At 55.8% G+C, this 23,809-nt stretch overlaps 10 protein-coding genes across 10 annotated transcripts; 6 read left to right on the top strand and 4 right to left on the bottom strand.

Annotated features, from left to right (window-relative positions):
- Positions 1–788: 788 nt before the first annotated feature.
- Positions 789–2,142, top strand: SETTUDRAFT_21200 (uncharacterized protein; the record flags this gene model as incomplete). The annotated part of the gene is made up of 3 exons (XM_008029803.1): positions 789–869; positions 950–1,509; positions 1,560–2,142. 3 exons carry the CDS (start codon positions 789–791, stop codon positions 2,140–2,142), a joined length of 1,224 nt encoding a protein of 407 aa, XP_008027994.1.
- An 881-nt stretch (positions 2,143–3,023) lies between these two features.
- On the bottom strand, positions 3,024–6,770 carry SETTUDRAFT_42651 (uncharacterized protein; the record flags this gene model as incomplete). Its single annotated transcript, XM_008029949.1, has 4 exons — positions 3,024–3,581; positions 3,643–3,775; positions 3,955–4,027; positions 6,722–6,770. The coding sequence occupies 4 exons, from the start codon at positions 6,768–6,770 to the stop codon at positions 3,024–3,026; spliced, it is 813 nt and encodes a 270-aa protein (XP_008028140.1).
- A 971-nt stretch (positions 6,771–7,741) lies between these two features.
- Positions 7,742–8,639, top strand: SETTUDRAFT_164252 (uncharacterized protein). The gene has a single exon (XM_008030135.1). It carries the CDS (start codon positions 7,770–7,772, stop codon positions 8,532–8,534), a length of 765 nt encoding a protein of 254 aa, XP_008028326.1. The 5' UTR covers positions 7,742–7,769; the 3' UTR covers positions 8,535–8,639.
- Positions 8,640–9,394: 755 nt separating this feature from the next.
- Positions 9,395–10,844, top strand: SETTUDRAFT_164251 (uncharacterized protein). Its single transcript, XM_008030134.1, has 4 exons — positions 9,395–9,669; positions 9,725–9,831; positions 9,899–10,310; positions 10,386–10,844. The coding sequence occupies exons 1-4, from the start codon at positions 9,451–9,453 to the stop codon at positions 10,446–10,448; spliced, it is 801 nt and encodes a 266-aa protein (XP_008028325.1). The 5' UTR covers positions 9,395–9,450; the 3' UTR covers positions 10,449–10,844.
- A 217-nt stretch (positions 10,845–11,061) lies between these two features.
- SETTUDRAFT_164250 (uncharacterized protein) lies at positions 11,062–12,771 on the top strand. Its single transcript, XM_008030133.1, has 3 exons — positions 11,062–11,336; positions 11,383–12,532; positions 12,586–12,771. The coding sequence occupies exons 1-3, from the start codon at positions 11,187–11,189 to the stop codon at positions 12,675–12,677; spliced, it is 1,392 nt and encodes a 463-aa protein (XP_008028324.1). The 5' UTR covers positions 11,062–11,186; the 3' UTR covers positions 12,678–12,771.
- Positions 12,772–13,115: 344 nt separating this feature from the next.
- Positions 13,116–14,548, top strand: SETTUDRAFT_42647 (glycoside hydrolase family 26 protein; the record flags this gene model as incomplete). Its single annotated transcript, XM_008029948.1, has 2 exons — positions 13,116–13,242; positions 13,290–14,548. The coding sequence occupies 2 exons, from the start codon at positions 13,116–13,118 to the stop codon at positions 14,546–14,548; spliced, it is 1,386 nt and encodes a 461-aa protein (XP_008028139.1).
- Positions 14,549–15,017: 469 nt separating this feature from the next.
- Positions 15,018–15,408, top strand: SETTUDRAFT_32864 (uncharacterized protein; the record flags this gene model as incomplete). Its single annotated transcript, XM_008029883.1, has 2 exons — positions 15,018–15,117; positions 15,188–15,408. The coding sequence occupies 2 exons, from the start codon at positions 15,018–15,020 to the stop codon at positions 15,406–15,408; spliced, it is 321 nt and encodes a 106-aa protein (XP_008028074.1).
- An 836-nt stretch (positions 15,409–16,244) lies between these two features.
- On the bottom strand, positions 16,245–19,830 carry SETTUDRAFT_138497 (uncharacterized protein; the record flags this gene model as incomplete). The annotated part of the gene is made up of 4 exons (XM_008030132.1): positions 19,105–19,830; positions 18,614–19,043; positions 17,423–18,565; positions 16,245–17,363 (listed from the first exon to the last, which is right to left on the bottom strand). The coding sequence occupies exons 1-4, from the start codon at positions 19,383–19,385 to the stop codon at positions 16,245–16,247; spliced, it is 2,973 nt and encodes a 990-aa protein (XP_008028323.1). The 5' UTR covers positions 19,386–19,830.
- A 401-nt stretch (positions 19,831–20,231) lies between these two features.
- SETTUDRAFT_164249 (uncharacterized protein) lies at positions 20,232–21,890 on the bottom strand. The gene is made up of 2 exons (XM_008030131.1): positions 21,855–21,890; positions 20,232–21,793 (listed from the first exon to the last, which is right to left on the bottom strand). The coding sequence occupies exon 2, from the start codon at positions 21,761–21,763 to the stop codon at positions 20,393–20,395; it is 1,371 nt and encodes a 456-aa protein (XP_008028322.1). The 5' UTR covers positions 21,764–21,793; positions 21,855–21,890; the 3' UTR covers positions 20,232–20,392.
- Positions 21,891–22,661: 771 nt separating this feature from the next.
- Positions 22,662–23,307, bottom strand: SETTUDRAFT_155193 (uncharacterized protein; the record flags this gene model as incomplete). Its single annotated transcript, XM_008030130.1, has 3 exons — positions 22,662–22,702; positions 22,761–23,028; positions 23,107–23,307. The coding sequence occupies 3 exons, from the start codon at positions 23,305–23,307 to the stop codon at positions 22,662–22,664; spliced, it is 510 nt and encodes a 169-aa protein (XP_008028321.1).
- Between the last annotated feature and the right edge of the window lie 502 nt (positions 23,308–23,809).

Genomic DNA, 23,809 nt, shown 5'->3' with positions numbered 1-23,809 from the left:
GTTGACGTCAGCTTGGTATGCGCTCTGATCATTGCAGGAAGGCTTGGCGACGACCACGCACTCGCACTCATTCTGCTTGCCACCCCTCGTCGCCGCCGTGCCCTCCCATACTTAGCAGCACACGACAGGACATCTCGCCCCATCTCACCCGCGCCAGACAGCACAGCCAGCATCAGCAGCAGCAGCAGCAGCAGCAGCCCGCCAAGCCTTCTGCGCTCAACAATCCCACCATCACAGCGGGCGCAGGTCCGCCCACCAACAAGACCAAGGTGAGTTCGTGGGCGCGCCCATGCACGCACGCATGGCAAAAAGGGTGGGGACTCTGATACGCCATACGTCGCCCGGGAAATGCTGTGCAGGGAGTCAGGTCAGGCCTTCCTCTGCCGGCACGTCGGCTGGCACGCGACGCGCAGAAAGGGCAGGGCGCAGACCGCGTACGCCTACCCTACCCTACACTAAGCCCATGGTGCCAATGCCAGTGCCAATGCTACTCTCGACATCTCTCCACTCCATCGGATCCCTTCTTCTTCTTCTTCTCTGCTTGTTTCTCCGTCTCTCCTTTCCCGGTGTTTGGTTTGGCTCAACATACATACTCGCGAGCCCACCCTCGCACACACCACGTCCGCTCCAGGGGTACCGCGCCCCCGATTGCCCTCTGCTTGTCTTAGCCATTTGCTTGTTTTTGCTGTCAGCCTTGCGCCACGCCTTGGGTGAAATAGTCCCCTCCCGCCCTATTCTCTGCACAACCACCACCACGACACTCGTGCCTCGGGCTCACGCGACACACCATGCCAAACACCACACTGCCAGATAATGGCCAATGGAACAGCAAACCCGCCTGGAAACTGCCAGGATGGTGCGAACCAGTCGTACGTCTCCTAGCAACCACGGCAAAGCGCCTGGATGGAAAGGAAAAAAAAACAGAGTCATGCTAACATGGTGTGACTAGATGGTGGCCAGCATATTGTTCTTCGCCATGTTCATCACCCGGAAACGGAACTACAAGATATTCGCCCCATTGTCGTCGCGATCAGGCTATCTGGACAGCATACCCAACGAGTCCATGGACAACCTCCTCCCATCCTCGGACAGTGATAGCGACCTGGACGAAGCCTACTATGCCATCAAGAATCCAAACGCGCCCAAGATCCGCTCGCTCGGCTGCTGCAAGGTGACAACGCCCAGCACTGCGCGCTTCCGAAAAAATATCCACAGTCGCATCCTGCAGCGCTTCCCCTTCCTCATCGAAATGTTCTACTGGATCATCAACTATGCCTTTTACCGCATGACGGCCATTGCCTCGTCCAAGCTCTTTGCCGGGCGCGGAATCTGGGACGTTGCCCAAGAACACGGCATCGCTGTCCTCGAGGCTGAACAGTTTGGCCCGCTACGCTTCCTGTTCCCGCTGCGCGAAAGAGATGTGCAACAGTGGTTTATGCATGGTCACCAGGATGCGCTGACCGTGTTAAACAAATGCTATGCCCTGATTCACATTCCTGGAACCGTGGGGTAAGCACCCACTTGATACGCGCTATACCAGCCGTACTGACGTTTGACAGTTTCATCTGCTGGTACTATTACGTTGCCCCTTCGTTTGACACCTTCGCCATCGCTCGCCGAACGCTTACCCTCACAAACTTTTGCGCTTTCTTGACCTTTGTTGTATACCCATGCATGCCTCCGAGATTACTCCCCACCGAATACGGCTTCCTCGACACTGTGCGCCACGACGATGCGCAGAGTGTCTGGATGAGCGGCAAGTTTGTCAACCAGCTCGCTGCCATGCCCTCGATGCATTTTGGCTACTCCTTCTGCATTGGCATGACGCTCATCTACCACTCCGGCCTCTTCCGCCGCACCCTCGAACCCGGCGAAGTTCGCAAAAACGCCTTCTGGAAGATTTTCTACCTTGTTTTCGGAATCGGATACCCAACGTTTATCCTGACTGTCATTGTCGCCACCGCCAACCACTACTTGATGGATGCCCTCGTGGCCACGTGCTTCGTCTTCCTCTCGTTCCTCTGCAACAAGGTCTTTTACGTTTTTATCCCACTCGAGGACCTTTTGCTATATGCTATCCGGGCCGATAAGCCTGTACCCACGACGGGGGACCGCTTTCGGGAAAAGGGCGGTCGTCTCTAGTGGAAGTTGACGGCATTTGAACCTTTTTGCTTCATTTGGGCACATGGCGCCTATCATCCTATACTTGACATAACCTTTTTGCATTGCGCGGAGCATGGCATTATTGACGGAGTTGAATGACACAAAACATACCATTTACCACTATTGGATATTCGAATACCTGGCGACTTCTTCGCAATCTACATCAATCAAATTATATGCGATTACTATACATGTTCTCAGGCGTTGTGCTGACATTTGATTTACTCTACGCACATGAAGCATTGTAGTTGAGTGTCGCCGATAGCCCGCGTGGAACTTGTTCCTGCGTTAGCGCGCCAGCACTTGGACGCGTTGAAGCTTCCCTCGTTTCCTCGGCATTTCCAACATCGCGCCCAGTAATGCACGCTGCACCCTGTACGTCCAATCACCCCACCATCTTGCGCATTGCTATATGATACCTGCCATTGCGCCTTTTGCTTTGCAAAAACAAAACACGTCACTGCCATCTCGCGCAGTCGTCTCTCGCTTTGCTCAAACGCTGACAGCTTCATCTTCCGACAGCTACCTAGCTTTGCCTGGGACTTGCTGCAGCTCCATCCGTTCTTTTAGTTCTTCTCTCCTCTTATCCCCGTATACCTCGCCTCGAGCATTGCAAGTACAGAATCTACACTCGCTATGGCGGATACCGAGCCACAAAACACCGTCGAGAGCACGCCCGTCGAAGATGTCGAGATGGGAGGTTCAGCTCTCCCTCCCTCTCCATGCAACACTCTGGCACAAGCAATACCTAGACCATGACCCTCCATCTCCCAGCACGATGCCCATGCAAAAAAAAAAAAATAAAAAAAAAAAGAGAAAACGACAAATCATGTCATCCAGCAAACCCTCCAATCTACTACTTAGATTTGACTAACCCTAGCCCTCTTCCTCGTGCTCCCCGGAACCACGCTAGGCCCACTCCGCGTGGGCGTCTCATCGGAACCGCGCTTCTTCTCCTGCTGGTCGAGCACCAGCTGCAGCACGTCATATGAAAACTGGGGGAACTCGAGACACATGGCCTTGAACTCTGGCTCTGCGTCGTGGCGCAGGCTGAAGCTGCGCGTAGCCCAAAACGCCGCCACTGGTTTGCGGATGGTCGCGTCTTCGGGGTTGGATTCCTTGTACACGTAGCGCGCGTATGCGAGCTCGCCCTTTGCCGTGGATGCCGTGCGGTGGATCTTGGAGTGCGCCAGCGACTTGAGGTCTGGGAGCTGCAGGCGGTCGGCCAGTGTGTATATGCGTGCGTGGACGAGGAGGCCGAGACCCTCGTTGTCTACTTCGGGGAGGCGCGGGTCTTTCTCGAGCGATGCGTCGCGCGCGGCCGATGTCTTGCGGGGAAAGTATTCGCCTATGTAGAGGTACTCGATGACGGAGCCCATGGCGTCCACATCGCAGTCTGGATACAGGATTTGACGGGGCTAAAGCAACAGTCAATCAACAAAGGTACGTGGGAACGGGATTTGAGCATCGCGGTCATACCCCTCCTGGCGCAAAGCCGTCGATTTGCTTGCCTAGCTCTGGCGACTTGAGGAGCACCGCCTCGTGTGCTGAGTATGTGGCGTGGTTCTCTCCGGATCCAACAATCACTTCTACAATGGGGCTCTTGATCAAGCTGTTGGACACGTTAGAATCATTTGATCGCTTTCCGCGCCTGCTTCTGCAGCTTCTGCATGGCCGTCCGGCAGACTTGGCAAACTCGACGCGTGCATGGCGCGCCCAAGCTGTTCTCACAACCAACACCTGGCAAAGCTCCGCTCGCAACCCACCTGGGGATTTCTCTCCATCACTTACTCTGAGAACAAAACTAGCTTGGGCGCATCAGGCTCAAGCTCAGTCAAAGCCGCCTCTTCGCCCGTGTTTGCGCCTGTGCCCGCGCCCGCGTCAGCATCAGAGAGAGAGTCAGGCTAGATACATAGATACATATGCATGCATCCATCTATCTCTCTGCCTTGGGTACATAATATTCTTCACAAGTAATGTTGTTCACGTCTTTTTTCTTTTTCCTTTTCTTTTCCTTTTTTCTATTGATATCAGGGATATGAATTTTTCCATGTTATCTACTAAACCCATGTACTCTGTAGTAAGTGTGCAGTAGAGCCAGTCCAAGGATGAGGACACAGTGAGGTTCCAAGTACTATTGTATTATCCTTGTATATTCGTAAGAAACACGTTTGATACTTGTTTGATAGCAGTGTTGTTTGTTTACTTGTTTGTTTGTTTGTTGATTTGGTTACTAATGGCTGACAAACTTTGAATGTTTTCAATAGCCATGCATCTGATTAGCATTGATTAGATTTAGATGACATGGATTGCATCTGATTAGATTAGCTCGGATGGGATTGGCTTGGATAAATAGAGGAAAGTTGAATCGGACAAGTCCGACCGACTGAACGACTGGCCCGACTGGCGGAAAGACTGGCGAGACTGGCGAGACTGGCCCGACTGGCGGAACTAGCTTGAAAGCAAAAACTTTAAAACAATCTTCCCGTCGTCATTGCTAGGATGGGAGCGGCATATATTTCCTTGGACAGTGGAGGGAGGTTGCGGGTTAATCTGGACAAGGCATAGTATGGTTAGTATAGGGTTGCAATCTAGGCATGCAAGTGGAGAGCAAACAAGGCTGGATGGCATCTTGTGCATGTGGCATGTCGTCATGGGCGGTAGGGACAACTGGGGGTTCGCACACCCACACAATCCATGGCGGATGTAGGTGATTGTATGCACACCATGTCTTGTTGCGTTGATCAAAAAGCGGCAGCCTCGAGATGGCCCATCTTGTCTTGTTTAGGGAGCTGGATGTCTTGTTTATCGACGATCAAGATGCATTGCATGTATGCAGCCACAGATAAATGCATGCAATGCAATGTAGACGTTTGCTTTTCCCCTTCGTGTATGCGCACCGCTTGGGGAAAATGCAAACAAGATTACTTTTTCCGCCGACTCCATTGCTGCACATGGAATAATGTCCCGAGGAGGAGGATTAAAAAGTGGACGATCTAGTCGATTACTTGCATGTGCAAAACACCTTTTCTTGTTTAGGGTTTTGGGGGGTTGGGGAGACGAGACTAGGCGTATGTACGGTGACGTTGGCGCTGACGCCAACGCTGGCCATGAGCAGGGAGCGAGCGAGGGGAGCGAGAGAGATGGACGCAGGGACAGGACACGAGCGAGCGAGCGAGCGAGAGAGAGAGGCGAGTCGGGTAGCGCCACTGGAACACGTAGTTTGTTGTTGGGACGGCCGGTGTTGTATGGCCCAGTGACCTGTTGCAGCGCTGATTGAGTCATTGATTTTTTGGTTTGGTGGTTGTGGCTGGGCAGCACGAGAAGGTTGTCGGGCGCTGGGGCGGCGAGAGGGGTCATCCGGAGATTGTGACAGCTTATTGCTCGGAGCTCAGAGCCCCCAGGCGTACCGGGCGAATTGCCGGGAGTGCGAGTCTAAGCAAACGTTGGGCTTGGGTTTAGAGCGAGCTACTGTATGCAGTTTGGACAGCAACGGTCGAGCGGATCCCAGAGACGGGCACGTAGGCTAGGCGGGGGCGTGTGGAAATGGGCCTGTGTGGCAGCGGACAATGGATCGTTGACATGTGTCAATGGCTTCCCTCTTGGAGGCTGGCACAGACGGACCGGCTATGAGCGAGCACGAGTGCAGCATGTGCCCAAGACGACGGCGGCCCCCAAAGGATGCGCGAACACGTGGAGGTGCATGTCGTGGGCACAGGCAGCATGATGTGCGCGTGTGGATCGATCCGCTGCAACCTGGGCGATGGCGGTGTTTGCATTTGTGAAAGCGCGACCCGGGGCCGCGATGCAGCGCATGGGCATGGCTGTCGCGGTGGAGGTGGAGGTGGAGGTGGAGGTGGGGGAGGCGAGACGGTGATGGTGGTGGTGGGGGGGGGGATGGTGGTGTGTCTGGCGGTGGTGCGTGGTACATTGCAGGTCGCGTACTGAGTCCCAAAGCGACGGGGCCTGTATTAGAGGCGCGGCCAGTGGTGGACGACAGGACGCGGTCGGTCACGATGGCGGGCGGGCGTGCAGAGGGCGACGAGGATGGGCAGAGAAGAAAAGAGCCGTGGCCGAGCGAGGAGGGGCAGAGACTGGGGGAGAGTGGGTGGCTGCCTGGCTGGTATTTTTCCGAAGGCAGGCTGACATTCCCGGCGGCTGCTTACTCGCTCACATGACGCGGCCGCGGGCAGTGGAGCGGCCTTGGCCTCTTCTTTGCTTGTTCCATGGACCCTGCAGCGCGCCTTCTGCAGTAGCATTTGCAGTTGCAGTTGCAGTTGCAGTAGCAGCAGCAGCAGCAGCATTCACGTCGCCCGCGCCCGCGCCCTCTGCCTCGCCCGCCCTCGCCCTCTCCTCGCCCTCGCCCGCCCTCCCTCGCCAGCCCGGCCGCCGCTCCGCCCACGCATGTGCTCGTCCCGTTGCTTCTTGCTTATACAAGGGCCAATTAACCGCCTGTTCGCCCCCCCAGACGCCCGCCGCCGCCGCCGCTGCTGCTCGCTCCCTCTCTGCTTTTTCCTCGCCCGCCGCCCTCACAGCTCTCCGCGTCTTCTGCCTGTACTCTGCTGCCCACGGCCCGGTGGGCCTTCGCCGTAGCCTCTTTCGGCCATTGCCAGACCCGCTCTTGGGCCCTTCGCATCGACAGAGAGAGAGAGACCCACCCGCCCCTTCGCCCCTACCACCGCCCATCTCTACACACCCTACTGCAATCACCCTCTACTCTACACCCACCGCGCCTCGAGCCGCCGCCATGGCCTGTGTCGACGGCTCCAGCAGCTAAGCTCCTGCCACCGCACGCTACCTGCCTCTTCCATGGCCTCCGCGTTTCACACCACATAGCCTCCCCGGCCTTCGGAAAAGGCGCGTCGACGTACAGGCCCCGGCCCATCTAGTTTAAGACAAGTACAGATCCTCCTAGCGTCACTTGACCTACAAACAACGCTGCGCCCCGAGCCACCGTCTATCGTGTCTTTCAGAGACTTCGCCTTAGCATCTCGCCGCCTTGCCGACCTTGTGTCCCCCTTTTCGTTGCCTGTCTCTGCTCTTGAAAAGCACTATTTACCCTCGAGCACCCCCCCGTCACCTAATTCAAGTCAATCAATCAATCAATCAGTCATCCGTCCAACCATCCTACCAACCCAACCATTACCATACCACACCACACCACGACAGACAAACAAAATAGTTGTAGTCTTCTCCCAACCATCTCGTCCCCTCCCCTGTTACCTAGTCTTGTATGTCATGGCCGGCCGCTATGCGCAAAACGGGTGCTGAGTTTTTATGCAGGCATATCACAGACACAAGCAGTCAACCACTTGGGCCTCGTTCGACACACCTTCCGTCTGCAAAGTCCATCGGTAGACCTCGGCCACGTCATATTATATCCACACGTCCAAATGATCCAAGTGTGCTACTCGTCCCCTCCACTCAAGACCGTGCATCCGAGGCGACTCGTCCTCGCACCGGTCATCCAAACCCAAACAACCATGAATCCGCCCACAGCCCCCAACCCAGCCGGAGACGCTGGCGTTCTCCCGGAATTCAACAGCCTCAGCATCCAGGACGCGCCCTCGCCCCCCGTAAACGACGACGAGCTCGACGTGGTCAACATGTCGCGCGAAACCGCCATGAAGCTGATTGCACGCTCCATCATTGCCATTGCAAATGCTGCCGGCGACGTGCCGGCCACGCCGCCCATTTCCCGCCCAACCACTCCTGCTGGCAGGGAGAACCACGCCGTTCGCCAGCACCGAAGAACCTCTTCCAGACCGGCAACGCCTATTCCCGCCGAAAAGGAAAAGCACCAGCCCACCGAACTAGCGCCACCAGAAGCGGGCCACGACGAGCCCGTCACCATCCACGACATTGGCGCCGGCGCCCAGCCCGAGGCGGTGCAGCGGGCCAACATGGCGAGGAAATTCTTCTCCAAGACGGTGCCAAAAGTCGGCGTTGAGGAGTACATGAATCGCATCCAGAAATTTTGCCCGCTATCAACTGCGGTCTGGCTAGCGGCCGGATCCTACATGCTGCGTCTATGCGTTATCGATAGAAGCGTCCCACTGACCTATCGCACCATGCATCGGCTTATCTTGGCCTGTGCGCTGGTCGCCATGAAGGCCCTCGAGGACCACCGATGGCCCCAGAAGCGCTTCGCCGCCGTGGGTGGCGTCGACGAGGCGGCCCTGAGCCGGCTGGAGCTGTGCGTCGAGTTCCTGCTATCGTTTGACGTCCAGATCTTCACGCCCGAGAAGCTCAAGGACTTGACGCTGCAACTGCAAAGGGCGGGTCAGGCTGCGACCATGACGTGCAGACTACCCACAACATTCAACCTGAGGTTGGGCAACCCAAAGATGCGCAATGCACAGGTTGCGTGAGGAGCAGCAGGAAGAGCGAGCGCGCGTGAGAGAGAGAGAGCGAGAGGGAAAAACAATGTCCTTTGGTTTTTTTTGTGGTCGTTTCAAATTTTCAGGATATCCCCCCCCCCCACATTTGAGCATGACATTGGCGTTTTTGGGTATTAGCAAAACAGAAAGGCAAGGAAAGCCTGGGAATACAATGGGTTCGCGTGTACTAGTAGAGACACCAAGAGGTGCGCAGGGAACAGAGATTGAAATTTGTTGGCGCACACACGCACACACACACGCACACACACACGCACACACACACGCGGACGCAATGCCCGCTCGTGTCCACTGTTGACGGTTGTTTGTGGAGACCCGAGTGTGGTAGTGGTGGCAGCAGTGGTATGGTAGGGTAGATTCAGGCACAGGTACCGTTCCCGATCACGAGCATTGGCACGCGCGCCGAGAGGCCGTGCTGACGCTGATAGTCGACGCTTACGAGGGAGCGGCCTGCCAACTAGGCGGGCGGATCAGCAAGGCCCCGTCACCCACCGATCCGGTCTGGTGATATAACAATAACAAGTACATCGACTTTTGGTTGCCTGTGTGGTGTTGAGGCTGCGCAATGGCATGCGCATCCCTGCCAATAGCCATGTCTAGCTTGCGCGGCAACGACGATCGAGCCCCTGGCGCGCCACGAGCTGCTTGAAACCATGGCGGCTCCTCTGCGCCTTTCACTCGCATACTGACAAAACCCGCGCTTTACCCGCTCCGCCCTCCGCTGCCACACTCGCTCACAACGGTTACACCCACGCGCCTGTCGCTGTTGTTTTGCGGCTCGCCCCTTCGCTCTCTTGTCCTTGCTTGCTCTTGTCCATCCACGTCGCCTCTCGCTCCCTTCCTTGGCCTCATCATCATTCGCTAACTCGCAATACTACCTACGCCCACCATGCCACGGATACTGGTTTCTTTCGCTGCCGTCGTCTCTGCTCTGTCTCCGCTCGTACACGCCGGCATCACCTTCTCCTCCCCAGCAGCAGGCACCCAGCTCACAGCAGGCTCTGCCATTACGGTACAATGGACCGAGGGCGGCTCGGGACCCAAGATCGCAGACCTACAGGGTTATCAGTTGCAGCTGGTGGTGGGAGGGAACAAGGACTCTGAACAGGTAAGCCAGGACTCGGGAACAATGCGCGTAGGCGCTGTGGACTGACCATGGCTAGTTTGTCGCGACTACCATTACCCCAAGTGGCTTGTTTTCGGCGGGCAACTCGGCCTCAGGAAGAGTTGAGGCTGGCGTGTCCGAGGACTTGAAGACTGCCAATGCATAGTGCGTCCTCCCAAGTATCAAGCATGTCCTCGTTACAGCCAGCAGCGCACTAACGCCAGCCTTGTAGCTTCGTCAAGATGATTGCAACCCCAAAGACGGGCGGCGGCCAGTACGTCGTCTACTCCGACCGTTTTGCCTACTCGGGCATGACAGGCAAGGGCGTCCTCGCTCCCGCGATCAAGCAGGCCGCTCTGGCCGTCACCAACACCGACGGCCCCCCGAGCCAAGATGGCCTGACCAATGAAGACACTGCGGCGGCCGGTGGCGATCAATACGAAGTCGAGTACACGATGCAGACGGGACTGACTCGCTATGCACCCATGCAGCCGGTGCCAGGAACCAAGGTCACGGCCACCAACACGCAGCCACTGTACCCTACCAGCAGCGTGGTGATTGCAAAGACGAAGCTGCCAACCCCCAGCCAAGTCATTACCATCACCGCCTCTCAAACCTTCTCTACCAAGAGCATGGAAAACACGGTACGGTCCCAACGACTTGCTATGCGCGGGTATGACGTTGTGGTTGACATGACATGTGTGCTGACTATCTCGTAGGTGGCCCCAGCGCCTCACGCAACCGACGACATGGCCAAGTTCCTTAGGCGTTGGCAGGATTAAATGCCCTTTGTGGTATGCAAAATACACCAGTCAGCGCCTCGACGATTGGCTGCAATGGGCCGGTCGACCCAGCATCGACATTTACCTATCACCACCGACTGCGCTGGACTACGTGACTGTCCACTAGATGCATCAGTGGCACATGGATGGTGGCAGTGTTTGCTCAGCTATGGGGTCCGCGTCTGCTCATCCCATGCTTTTATTGAGCCTCGTGGGCGTGGTCTTCTGATCACAGTTCGATATGCCGGAACCATGAGAATGCCCACCTCTGGGCCACGGAGCACACACTGGTATTTGGAGCTTGTTTGTTTTATTAGCGATGGAGCGGATTGCATTGGGTTAACAAATTTAGACATGATGATGTAGTTTTACGCGCACTCGCGGTTGTATCAATGACAATGTAATAGTGTTTTGGCCACTACGGCTGCAGAATGCACCTTCCTCATGCAGAGGCGAACCAACCGCACAACCGCGGCTACCCGCGCACGTCAGATGCAAGTGCAAGCCTCACCCCACCACCCCCACCTTCCCAAGCTGTACTTAGCTGTCTTTTGCACCTCGTAAGCTCTCCAAGTCTTGCCGCGGCTCGCTCCCATGCGCACCCTCTTACCCCAAATCAGTCGCTCCCTCCGACACACCCTCCGCACTGCTACCGCACGCCCTGCACGCCCTGCAACTGCAACGCCCTGCTTCTACAGCCTATCTGCAGAGACGGACAGCTGGATCAACGTGACCAAGATGGCCATTGCTGAGAATTACGACGAGGTGCTCAAGGGCAAGTATCCAGCCAAGGAGCATGCGAAAAAGGTCAAGGAGTGGATTTTGAGCAAGGGCGGGGACAAGAATGGAACCATCTACCTCGAGGCACAGAAGCAAAAGTTGAACGAGGTCGGTCTTGATGAGTTTGCAACGTCGCCAAGGCTGATGTGGTTAGGACAATGATGGAGAGGCACCATTCAGACAGCGACGATACTTTTTCTACCTCAGCGGCTGCGAGCTCCCAGACTCGTACCTCAAGTACGAGATGGCAACTGAGAAGCTGACGCTGTTCATCCCCCCTGTAGAGCCTGACGAGGTCATCTGGTCGGGTCTGCCCATGAGCCCCGAGCAAGCCAAGGCCAAATACGACATTGACGAGTGCTTTACCACGAACCAAGTAAACTCGTACCTTGCCAACACATCCGAGTCGCCACAGTCGACCATCTATGCCATTCCAGAACAGGTATCGGACCACATTACCTTCATTGCCTACAAGGAAAAGGAGTTCAAGCTACTGAAAACCGCCATCGAGTACTGCCGAGTCATCAAGACCGACTATGAGATTGCTCTCACCCGCAAGGCAAACGCCATCTCCACAGCAGCTCACGAGGCGGTCATGAAGGCTGCGTCCAAGGCGCAGAACGAATGCGAACTCGAGGCTGTCTTCCTCAAGGCGTGTGTTGAGCGCAACGCAAAGAACCAGGCCTACCACTCTATTGTTGCCGCAGGCGAGCACGCAGCAACACTGCACTATGTCCACAATGCAGCCCCAATCGCAGACCAGAACCTGTTGCTGCTGGATGCCGGCTGTGAGGTTGACTGCTATGCATCGGATATTACCCGTACATTCCCCATCAAAGGCACATTCACAGACGAGTCTTTGGCCATCTACAAGATTGTGCTAGACATGCAAAAACAATGCATTGACGCACTCAAGGAGGGCGTCGTCTGGGACCACATCCACGAGCTTGCCCACAAGATTGCCATCAAGGGGCTTTTGTCTCTTGGTATCTTGAAGGGAGATGCCGAAGAGCTGTTCAACAAGAGGATCAGTGTGGCATTCTTTCCGCACGGTCTGGGTCACTACCTGGGAATGGACACTCATGACACGGGCGGCAACGCAAACTATGCCGACAAGGATGTCATGTTCCGGTACCTCAGGGTAAGGGGCGCTCTGCCCGAGCGTAGTATTATTACTGTTGAGCCTGGAATCTACTTTTGCAGGTTCATCATTGAGCCGTATCTCAAGGACGAGGAGAAGAAGAAGTACATTGACGAGAGTGTGCTGGACAAGTACTGGACTGTTGGAGGTGTTCGGATTGAGGGTGAGTCATGACTTGCAGTTTAATGAGTGAACATTCTGAGCTGACGATGATAGACAATGTGCTGATTACCAAGGATGGGATTGAGAACCTGACACCGACGCCGAAGGAGGTTGACGAAATTACTCAGCTAGTCAAGTCTGCATAGACGTATTGAAGTTGGGTGTTGCCGACTGTACTTGGTTGAAGAATAAGATGTTCCAAACACAGTCCGTGTAACCTCTACGAGCAATTGATGAGGCCTTTCAGATGTCGCCATCGTCCCTTGAGCATGTGTTCATGTTCGCTTGCCTTGATTGGTGGATATGTCATGCATGCTTTGTTCGCCTAATTCATTTACCGATATTAGCCCAGTCCCGTCAGGTATAGGAACCCCGGATTCCACAGCCCTCTGCATGCTCTTTGGACGATATCCCGAGGTGGCAACATGTGCGCCAATGCTGCCAGATTAAACTACTGTCGAGGCACGGAGCGTCAATGTCCGGGCTAGCGTGGTTTAGTACAATGTGAATGTATAGCCAAGACGGTGAATGAATGTATAAATGAAGAGCACAAGTGGTGATAGAGGGCACCGTGCTTTGCCAACATGTTTCGTTTTATTGTTGTTGCAGCGGCTCTGCTTGGCCTGGCAGTGGGTCAAAAGATTGTCCTTCAAGCCGAAGATGCCGCTCTCAGTGGTACAACAATTGGGTCTTCGGTCGCAGGCTTCACAGGTACCGTGGTGTCACCTCTGCAGAACAGCCTAACTAAGTTCGTCCAGGAACCGGCTATGTGGAAGGCTTCTCCGACGCCACCGACAAAGTCACCTTTACCATTTCCAACCAGACCGAGGGCCTCTATGATCTCGCCTTGATTTACAACGGCCCGTACGGCGACAAGTACACGACAGTGGTGCTCAACAGCGCGGGCGGCAGCCAAGTCAGCCTGCCAGCCACCACAACATGGATGACTGTTTCCGCCGGCCAAGTCCTGCTTGGAGCCGGGCAGAACAAGCTCGAGATCCAGAGTAACTGGGGCTGGTACCTGATTGACGCCATCACCCTCACCCCGTCTGCGACCCGGCCGCCACACAACATCACCACGACACCCGTCAATCCAAAGGCAAATGCAGATGCAAAGGCGCTGCTCAAGTACCTGGGCAGCATCTACGGCAAGAAGATCCTCTCGGGCCAGCAAGACCAAGCATCCCTGGACTGGGTGACGGCGAATGTCGGAAAGACACCCGCCGTGCTCGGCGTCGACCTCATGGACTACACCGACTCACGCACCTCGCGCGGCGCCTCGTCGAAAGACGTCGACTACGCGATTGCATTTGCGAAGAAAGGCGGCATTGTAACCTTTGTATGGCACTGGGGCGCGCCCACGGGGCTCTACGACACGACAGCGCAGCCATGGTGGTCCGGCTTCTACACGGCCGCCACAGACTTCAACATCGCAACGGCGCTGTCTTCGACCCAAAACGCAAACTACACGCTCCTACTTCACGACATCGACACGATTGCCGCGCAGCTCAAGAAACTGCAGCAAGCCAACATCCCCGTGCTGTGGCGCCCGCTGCACGAAGCAGAGGGGAAATGGTTCTGGTGGGGCGCCCAGGGCGCTGCTCCCGCCATCAAACTCTGGCGCATCCTATACGACCGGCTGACGCATTACCACGGCCTGAACAACCTGCTCTGGGTATGGAACTCTGTCGATCCCACGTGGTACCCGGGTTCCGATGTCGTGGATATCGTGTCTGCGGATACGTATGCGCAGGGCGACCATGGGCCGCAGAGCGCAACCTTCGAGGCGCTGCTGAAGCTCACGGGCGACACTAAGATTGTGGCTGCGACCGAAGTTGGGAGTCTCATGCTGCCCAGCCAATTGAGTGCGTACCGCGCCGATTGGGCCTGGTTCTGCGTGTGGAGCGGTGATTACATTCAGGGCGGTGCGTGGAATAGCCTCGACTTGATTAAAAGTGTGTATGCGGATGAGTATGTGGTTACGTTGGATGAGGTGCAGGGATGGAGGGGTACGTAGGTTGTGCTTAGTGGTGGTGGGGGGCTATGTTATGTACACCTACTAGTTATGTACATAGTATGTAGTCATACCTGTTTTCGGAAAAGAGAAAAAAGAAAGAGGGCTGTGTGCTGATGTGAGACTAACGGTTGTAGGTAAGTAAGTAAGTAAGGCAGAGACAGAGAGAGAGACAAGGCTGAGGCTACGAATTTCCAAGTATTCAGGCATGCAGCCCTTTTTCATACTGTGGTGCAAAAAGGCTAACCTTCTGCACCGTGCAGAAGGTAGAGTAGATATATCCCGACACTTACTTACTTATTTACTCCCCGCAAACTATATCTTTATCCCCCCACCACACACACACACACTCAAACTCCACAACATTCTTCTTTTCTCCTTTCCTTTCCTCCCTTTGCATTTTTTTGTTGATAGATACGGGCCTTGATATATATATATACATTACTACGCCTGCAGAATTAAGAAAAAGAAAATGGCAGAATCCCAACGGCCAAAAGTCGGCGTCGGAGTCATCATCCACGACAACAACGGCAACATCATCATGGGCGAGCGAGCAGGCAGCCATGGCGCAGGTAACCTATTCCCCCCTTTCCTCCACCCACCCACTCATCACCACCACCAACACAAAAAAAACCCCCCCAGGAACCCTCCAATGTCCCGGCGGCCACCTCGAGCACGGCGAATCCTTCGCTGCAACCGCCGCGCGCGAAGTCCTCGAGGAAACAGGCCTTGAGGTAGGCAACATCAAGTTCCTGACTGCAACCAACGACGTGTTTCCCGATGCTGAAGGAGCCAAACACTATGTCACTGTGTTTGTCACGTGTACGATTGTGGGGGAGGACAAGGTGGCCAAGGTATGTTGATGCCGTTATCTTTTTCTTTCTTTCTTTCTTTCTTTCTTTCGCAGCTATGTATGTATCTTTGGCCTGGCCATGCCATCCTCATGTTCAAAGGAAAGAAAAGGAAAGAAAGAAAAAAAAGCGCAAAAAAAAAAAATTTTTTAAAAAAAAATTGAGTGCAATCGAGTAAAATCCCCAAACCCCAAACCTTGACACGAATGCTGATTCGGATGATTCATAAATTAAAGCCAATGGAACCTCACAAATGCGCCGCCTGGCACTGGATCCCATGGCACCAGATGTGGGCGTGGGCGGGCGAGCAAGCAGAGGCGGAAAAGGCGGGCAGACCGACGACGGGGCGCGTTTTGTTTTTGCCGCTGGTGAATTTGTGGAGGGAGTATCCTGAGTTGAGGCATGTGTTGGGAGGTGGGCAAGTAGTTGGTAGTTGATGGATGAGTAGGAAGAGTAGGAGTAGGAGAACTGCGGAGAACGTTGTGGATTGGGTGTTGTATGGATGCAGGAGGGCTGTGTTGTGGATTGAGGAGGGGCACGAGTTTGAACAGTGCTGTGGATTGATCATCATCCAAGTCACGTCTTGTACTCGGTATCGAGAAGTAGTCAAATGCATTATCCAAATGTAGAGTACTTGGATCCGGCAGATATGAATAGCCTTTCTTCTCGAAAGCTGCTCGAAAACTGCACTTCATAAATCACAGCATGTCCATGAACAACTCCATCATCTCACATACGTGCACACGCACATCTCATTACATCTACAGAGCCAAAACTATCTAGCGCAACTTCTCACTATCCATTGACAATGAAAACAACAACTACTAAAACACACCTCCAACTACATGCTATTTCCAGCCACTCAAGCCAGCCCAAGGATCGTGCGCTGATCCTTGGTTTTGTCCTCCCTGTCTTTGTGGGTTGGCATAGCCTCCAGGCCCACTGGGATAAGATCCTTGCCCATAGTGGCCGTAATCTTGGCTTGGCGGCGGTCCTGGGGGTGGTGGCGGAGGAACGTAGCCTTGTGGGAGGCTGGGCTGCGGCGTACCAGTCCATTGCTGTGGAGGTTGACCCCAGGCCTGGTGTTGTTGATGTTGTGCTGGTGGAGAGAAGAATTGCTGATGAGCGGGAGGCGAGGCGGGATTGTACTGGTTGTGGGCTGCCGGGTTGTAGCTTGAAGAGGATTGCGAAGGCTGTGGTTGGTGCGAGTATTGCTGCTGGTAACTCTCTCGTCGTGGCGGGGGTTGGTTGTAACCGTTTGAAGGTTGGCTGTAGGATTGCTGTGGTGACATGTATTGCTGACTCGGGGCCGTAGTCATAGGGTAGCGTGGTGTGACCGGCGGCGAGGCTGCAGGATTGTATGCTGCGTGGCTAGCCCCTGAAGATGATGGATAGCTGGGAGTTGAAGACAGCGGTGGTGGTATGCTCTTCTTCCGCCCTGAACCTTGCGATACGGGTGACCCAGAAGGCTCCATAGACATTCTCTCCATAAGCTCCTTCATGCGCTGCTGTTCCTGATCTGCACCCTGTGCCTTGTTTCGCTCTTCAATCTTCGAGAGAAGCTGTCCACCTTCTGATCTCCGGTTGTTTACAAACGTTTCGACATTCTTTGAGAGACTGGACACGGTGTCTTTCATCTCCGAGTAAAAGGTCTGGGCGCGCGAGAGGCCGGCAACAAGGTCGTTGAAGCTTTGGTAAACTCTCCGGTATTTTGTCATGACCGTGTTTCGTTGTCTTGAGAAAGCCTCATACTTGCTCTGCTCGGATCGTACACGCTTGTCTTTGAGCAGGTCCGAGTAGGTACGCGTGAGCTCCTTGAGGAGCGACGCTTGCTTGTGGTTCGCCTGCAGTATGCGGTTCTGGTGTGGTCGGAACTTTTCGAGCTCAGCTTTGAACAACTGCGACTCCTGGTTCGCAATGGCCTTTTTGTTGAGTATGAGAACGTTGGAGATGTCGTCAGAGTGCACCTGCTTAGTCAGCATACCATTCGAACCGAGTGTCACACTCTCGAATCGAAGCCACATACCTTGTCTTTGAGATCCTTCAGTATCTGCATCCGCTCCTTTTTGACAAGGTTCAGCTTGCGCAAGATATCCTCAACAGCTGTAATCTGGTCTGTGACCGAAGGACCCTCGTCAATATCATCGTCGATAAGACTGCCTTCTGCTGGCCTGGGGCTCTTTCCCTTGGTTGCACCAGCCTTGACCATGGCTCTCGAGTATAGCACGTCCGCTTCGTCCGTCTCACCGGCCGACCGCATCTCGTCAAAGTCGGCTTCGTACTGCCGGAAAGTGTTGTAAAGCTGAGCATCACTACTGCTCGCCTCTTCGACAGCCCCACGATAGTTTCTGATATCGCTTCGCAATGTCGAAGTCAACCGTGAACTGGGCTGCTGCGTCCAATCTGCTCCGTACTTGGATCTCATCTTCTCACAGACGCTTTCTTCCATATCCAGCTGCTTCATGCTCGAATCGAGCGAACTGAGAATCTCAGCCTTGTCGTGGTCCAGTTGCTCAAATGCTGTGCCAAAAGATTGATGCCCAGCGAGCTCCTCACACCACGTTCTAAAATCATTGTCAACCATCATGTCCTGGTCCATGCCTCCTCTTATAACGTTGAGGCTATCAGGCAGTTTGAGGTAATCCAGACTAGCGGCCATCTCGTCATTTGCGACTTCGACCCGTTCGCTCTCGGCACGTATGAGCTTGGCCTTTTCTTCGTCATAGAGACTGGCTGATTCAGTCACGGCTAGAGGCACAATCTTCTGGAAGATGTCTGGTCCAATGATTCTCTGGATGTCTTGGCCCTGGTACAGCTCGCTAACAGGAATTGCCTTGGCCGCAGGCATTTTCGAAACTTGTGTAAGCGATGCTTCATTCGGGATGCCTTGGTGGTAGATGAAATCATTGTCTTTGGAAAACTCGGCCAGCTTCTCCTGTACATTTGCGAGATGCTTCTTGGTCATGTCGGACAATATACTGCCCGTGTCCGAGGCCAGGTTTGAGTTGGCAGGCGCATTGTTGGGAAAGCTGCCTGCTGCTCGCGTGGCGTCTTTGGCACTGGCTTCGGCAACCTGTAGCCTGCAGATTGCTACGCCGTGTGAGTTCGCATCATCGTCTGCTAGAGCCTGGTAGTACTGTGCCAGGGATGCCATGTGGTGTGATTTGATCTGTCAACAGTCAGTCTTGACTTCCCGGATATGCGTCGAGGCTCGTACCTGGCAAACCAACAGCCAGACCTTCTCAAATACAGCGTTGGTAACGTTTTCCTGTGCGCCTTCTGTGGCCTGGGCATACAAGAATGCAGCCTGGCTCGCCAGTTTCGCAAGCAAGCCGACCTTCTTTCCATCTGCAATTTGCTTCTCTAGAAACACCTCTTGCGCCTGCGCGAGCATGATGGCGATCAGCGTCTTTACAGTCTCTCTGCTAAGATCCGTCGACGGCGCATGTAGAAAGTTTTCGTTGATGTATGTAAACATGCCAGCAGAGGCCTGGAAAGAGTGATAGGCCGTCTTGAGCCCGACATCTTCGTGGCGATTCTGGTGGGCAGCATGACAGGACAGGACGGCCGAGATGTTGAAGATGATGCTGGCTTTCTCGTATGCGAGCGAGTACTGCGAGGTAGGCTTGTGTGTAAACGCATCGAACCTGTCATGGGTCAGTTCTGGCTGTGCTGCGGCTGCCTAGTTGTCCCCCGCTCCCGTCGTACCATGTAAAGCTAATCTTGATGTGGTTTTCATCGACCGGGAAGCGCAAGTCGAGCAATTCCAGCTGGCCGTAGTATCGGTATAGCAGATCTCTCCCCGCTGCACTGTCCTTGCCGGCGCCTCTCATGTCCTGTCGCAGGCGGTTCAGCGTAGCGCATTCTTCCGAGTACCGCTCCGGGTCATCGCCGTAGGTGGCTCGAATGTACTGCTTGAGCGGGGCGATCCAGTCAATCTCGTTGGTCTGCTTCAACGGCACCGAAATCATGGGTATTTGCGTCGTCATCGTGGGCGATGGGTGCGCTGGACGCGTTTGCTGGAGAGGTGTGGGCGCAAAGGCGGGCAGGGCGTGGCCCTCGGGCAGTGATCAGCAGCAATGACGGCGTAGGCGACAACGTGGGAAGTGGGCGCTCGCAGCTCGTGGGGTCGCCGACGGGAGGCAGAGCAACGACCAAAACACCGCGTGGGCTACAAGACGGGCGTCTATCGATGTCGCGAGTGTTGCTGGAGGTGTGGCCAGACAATCACGCAGCTCGACGTGTGGCGGACATGGGGGATGCACAGCGCACAGCGAGATGATGCGTTGGTCGGGTGGCTGTTCACCTGGGCACACGGTCGTCAAGCCGCATGAGGCACAGTCTGCGAGCGATTGTATGCGGCACGGGCAAAGCTTATATGGCAGCGCGGCGGCGGGTGCTGTGCAATGCCGTTGGCGAAGCTTGGAAGGTGTTGTCTCGGACGTGGTGGGGAGGGAGGGGGGGAGAACTGCCAGGTACATGCATATAAGCAACACCAGAGCCGCGCCCTCTCAGGCCGCCCCTGCCTATCATGAAGCAGGCACGCCACCAAAGCCAGACGGCTATCGGTATGTGACGACGGCCCCGAATCACACCGTCGTGAGCATGAGGCAAGGCCAAGTGGGCGATGCCCATGTCTGCGGCTTGCGCCCGCCCAATGGCATTGGCAAGAGGCCGCATCGCTACGCGCCCGCGATATTGGCCGTGGCAGGCTAGCCGAAGCCCTCATCAGCCCTGGAACACTGCATGACGAGACGACACCGCCAGAAATGCTGTTGTGCATCCGTCTTTTCATATCAATCATAACGGGCGTGATATTATACAAGCCTTGAGTCGAGAGGCCGGATACAAATACTTCTATACACCATGGTCCAAGCCACAGCTTCACATACGCCATCCAATGCTACCCAGTGTTTTTGCTGCCGCTCCCTGTGGCGCGTAGTGTCGCCGTGTACGCCGGCCCATTCATACAACATATCCCAACCCTGATCCACCCTTAACCTGATCCCTTCTTCTTCTCGTCTTCCTCCGCTTGCCGCCGTTCTTCAGCGCTCATGTGCCTGTGTTGGCCAGTCAGATTATGCCATGCACTCTTCAGGAACCCCTCGTTCTCGTGCCCGCTGGGTGCCGTGTTGCCCGCCGTATCCTTCATCTTGCCGGGATTGATGACTCGCTGCGCGCTCTTGTCTCCCATCTCGTCTGCGAGCATCTCGAGAATGGTGCGCTGGTTGACGCTGAGGTACTTGGGCATGTTGACCTTGAACTCTACGCGCAGATCACCCTTGCCGCCACGCCGTCCAGAGAGCACCTTCATGCCCATGCCGGGAAGCGTAATGCGGTCGCCTGTCCCAGAGCCGGTTGGCACCTTGACCTTGACCTCGCCGTCCAGCGTGGGCACCTTGATCTCACCACCCAACACTGCAGTGGTCAGAGGGATGGTTGCCGTATGGAGAATATCCGAGCCGCTACGCTTGAACTTGGGGTCAGCAGCCACGCGGATAAGGACGTAGAGATCGCCCTTTTGGCCGCGGATCTGGCCAGAAGACATGGCTTGGCCAGTAAGCGGCGCATCTCCCTCGCCGTTGACGCGCAGGCGCATGCCATCCTCGACACCACCGGGAATCTCAATGGTGATTGTCTTCCGTTCTTTGACTGCTCCGTCGCCACCGCAAGTGCCGCAAGACGAACCTCGGGGAATGGCAAATCCTGAACCGCCACACGATGAACAGGTTGCGCTCATGTGGAAGCTGCCCATGCTGGTTACCCTTTGCCCAGTGCCCCCACAGCTCTTGCACTCTGCTCGCTTTGCGCCCTGCTTAAGCCCACTGCCGTGGCATGTCCCGCATTCTACCAATGGTGTAACGTGAATGTCCTTCTTGACTCCCTTGGCAGCATCCAGAAAGGAAATGTTGGTTTGCACTTCGATATTGTCGCCCACCATGATCTCTTCTTCGAACGGGCTCCTCCGCCCACCCGACCGTCCCCTTCTGCCTCCTGTGAATGCGCCGAACAAGTCTTCGAAATTGATGTCTTGGAACGGGCCCTGTGCCCCGCCACCAAAACCGCCGAAGCCTCCAAAGCCTCCGCCGAATGGATTTCCTCCTGGCCCTCCAGGCCCAGCACCAGCACCAGGGTTGAAGCCGCCATTTGCGTCGAAAGCGCCTGCGCCGTATGAATCAAAGGCCTTCTTCTTCTCGGCGTCGGAGAGAATTTCGTATGCGGATTGCGCGGCTGCAAACTTGTCCTTCGCACCAGGGTCCTTGTTTGTATCTGGGTGGTATTTTTTGGCCAGTCCGTAGTATGCTTTCTTTATATCCGCTGCCGATGCGTCTCTGCTGACTCCAAGCGTCTCGTACGGGTCGACCATGGCGAACGACGGAGGGGAAGCATGGAAGAACTGCGGGGGGCATTAGCATACAAGTCGGGTGCAAACCAGGAGGGGGGGTGCTTGATCGTACCCGTATTGATTGTGCATTTTTATAGGGCTGCGTCAGTGCTATCGAGGGTCTTCGTGGTTGTGCTCGTGGTGCTTGCGTCGCTATACATCGTCGTTGGCACTTGGTAAGCGATCGCGAGCCGGCAATGCGCACAGGAGCCACCGCCTTGAGCGGCAGCGGACCAGCAAAACTCATCTTGGGTGTTGTGGGAGATTGATCAGCGAGCGTGGTGATAATGCTCTGTGAGCTCGTCTGCGACCCGGGCGCTGGTGATGTCTCTCGCCTGGCCGTGGGATAACTTTTTGCGGGCACGGGCCGGTGACGCACCGTCATTGGCCGGCTTGGGTAACGAGCGCGTCGAATCTTCGAGAGTATGCCACGACGCGATGCCGCCTCTCACATATACATAGAGAAAAGCTTGAATTTGTCGGGGCCGATGCGCCAACGTCTACACACACACGCACACACATGCGCCCTGCATGCGGCGAGCACGCTGCAGCCCGACCTCGGCGACCCGCTACGTGCCGGTATCATACATACAGCGCAGAACCTCGATATTACAAACGCCTCGTAATCCACAATGCTCGTCTCTATACATGCCGAGTTGTACCGCGTGCGCATCTACTATGCCCATGTGCGCTCCAAGCCCAGCCCGTAGCGCATAAAAGCCTCCCTAGTCATAACATGCCCAGTACGCCAAACTCCCGTTGAATGCTCGTGTCCCATAAGGTATAAATAAAGATCGGAGGCGAGGGCGCCAAGGATGGGTATCGTCGAAAGAAAGAAAAAGCCGAAAATGCAGCGCTGTGTATGCGGAGAGCGACCCCGTCACTTCCTGTGGGGGGCGAATCGTACCCGGAATTCCTTGCCTGTCGGACGTCTCGGTTAGCGCTGCGATGGCGGTGGAGCACGGGTCGGGTGCCATGCCTTGGTGTTTGGACTTGTACAGCCAGTCGACTATCACGTCACTCTCGGTCACGGCCTGCGAGTTGAAGCTCTTCTTGACCGCCAGCCCCAGCTGGTCCTTGTGCACGCGTCGCTTCGACTTGGGTCGCGCCATGGTCGGGGACATTCTGCCGATGCCTTGGTTCAGCACAACGTGGCTGAGCGGGTTCTTGAAGCTCGAGGGGCAGTCGAGGCGGTAGGCTCGGCGGTAGCCGTGGAGGACTGACGAGTCTTGGGCCGCCCATTTGATCTATGCGGCGCGGCGCATGTTAGTACGAGATGCAGGGCTGGACATGCGCCCGGGCGAGGCTGCAGAGGCGCGACTCACGTTGCCCGACGAGCTCACGTCGACCGACGTATGGCCGCTGTTGGTCGAGGCATTGTCGACCTCCTTCAGGCTGCTGCCGTTGATGATGCTCGCGCCGCCGTTGCGACGGACGCCCCGCGCGTTGGGTCCCTGGAGCGTCTGCAGTTTGTCCTTGAGCGACGGAGGCGCCTCGTCGGGGTTGTGGGTGCGTTTCGGCGGCATTGTGCAGGGCCAATGGACGGGGCGGAGGAGATGCAGGCTCGCCGGGGCTGGGGGCGAGGCAGAGACGGAGGCGCAGAGGAGTCGCGATGCGTGATCATGCGTTGGCCGAGTACGGGCTGCCAGCGAGAGGAGAACAAAATGACGGCGGAAGGGTCCAAGCGCAAATGACGTTGGCGCGCCTCGGTCAGGGTCCTCCCTCGCCGTTTCCCCCCTTGCCTTGCCTGGCCTTGCCTTCCCTTCCCTTCCCTTTGCCTTTGCCTTTGCTCCCTTGCATTGGCCAACGCCGCCGGCTCACCCTCTCCTCCTGCAGTCAGCCCGCCGACTCGTGGCGAACACCACCATGCCGCCGTCTCTTTCTGCGCCGCTCGCTGCGCTGCCGCCGCCGCCGTTGCAGTTGCAGGTCTTCGCTCCATGTCGCTCCCAATCCGGCATGTCGTCGCGTAAATCACGCGTCGCTCCTCGGCTTCCCCTCATCATCCCGGCCCCTCGCCTGCGACCAATA

This window comes from Exserohilum turcica, assembly GCF_000359705.1.
Source record: "Exserohilum turcica Et28A unplaced genomic scaffold SETTUscaffold_4, whole genome shotgun sequence".
NCBI classification, from domain to species: Eukaryota; Fungi; Ascomycota; class Dothideomycetes; order Pleosporales; family Pleosporaceae; genus Exserohilum; species Exserohilum turcicum.
Note: the sequence above shows the minus strand (reverse complement) of the source record. Positions and strands in the feature narration are given on the sequence as shown.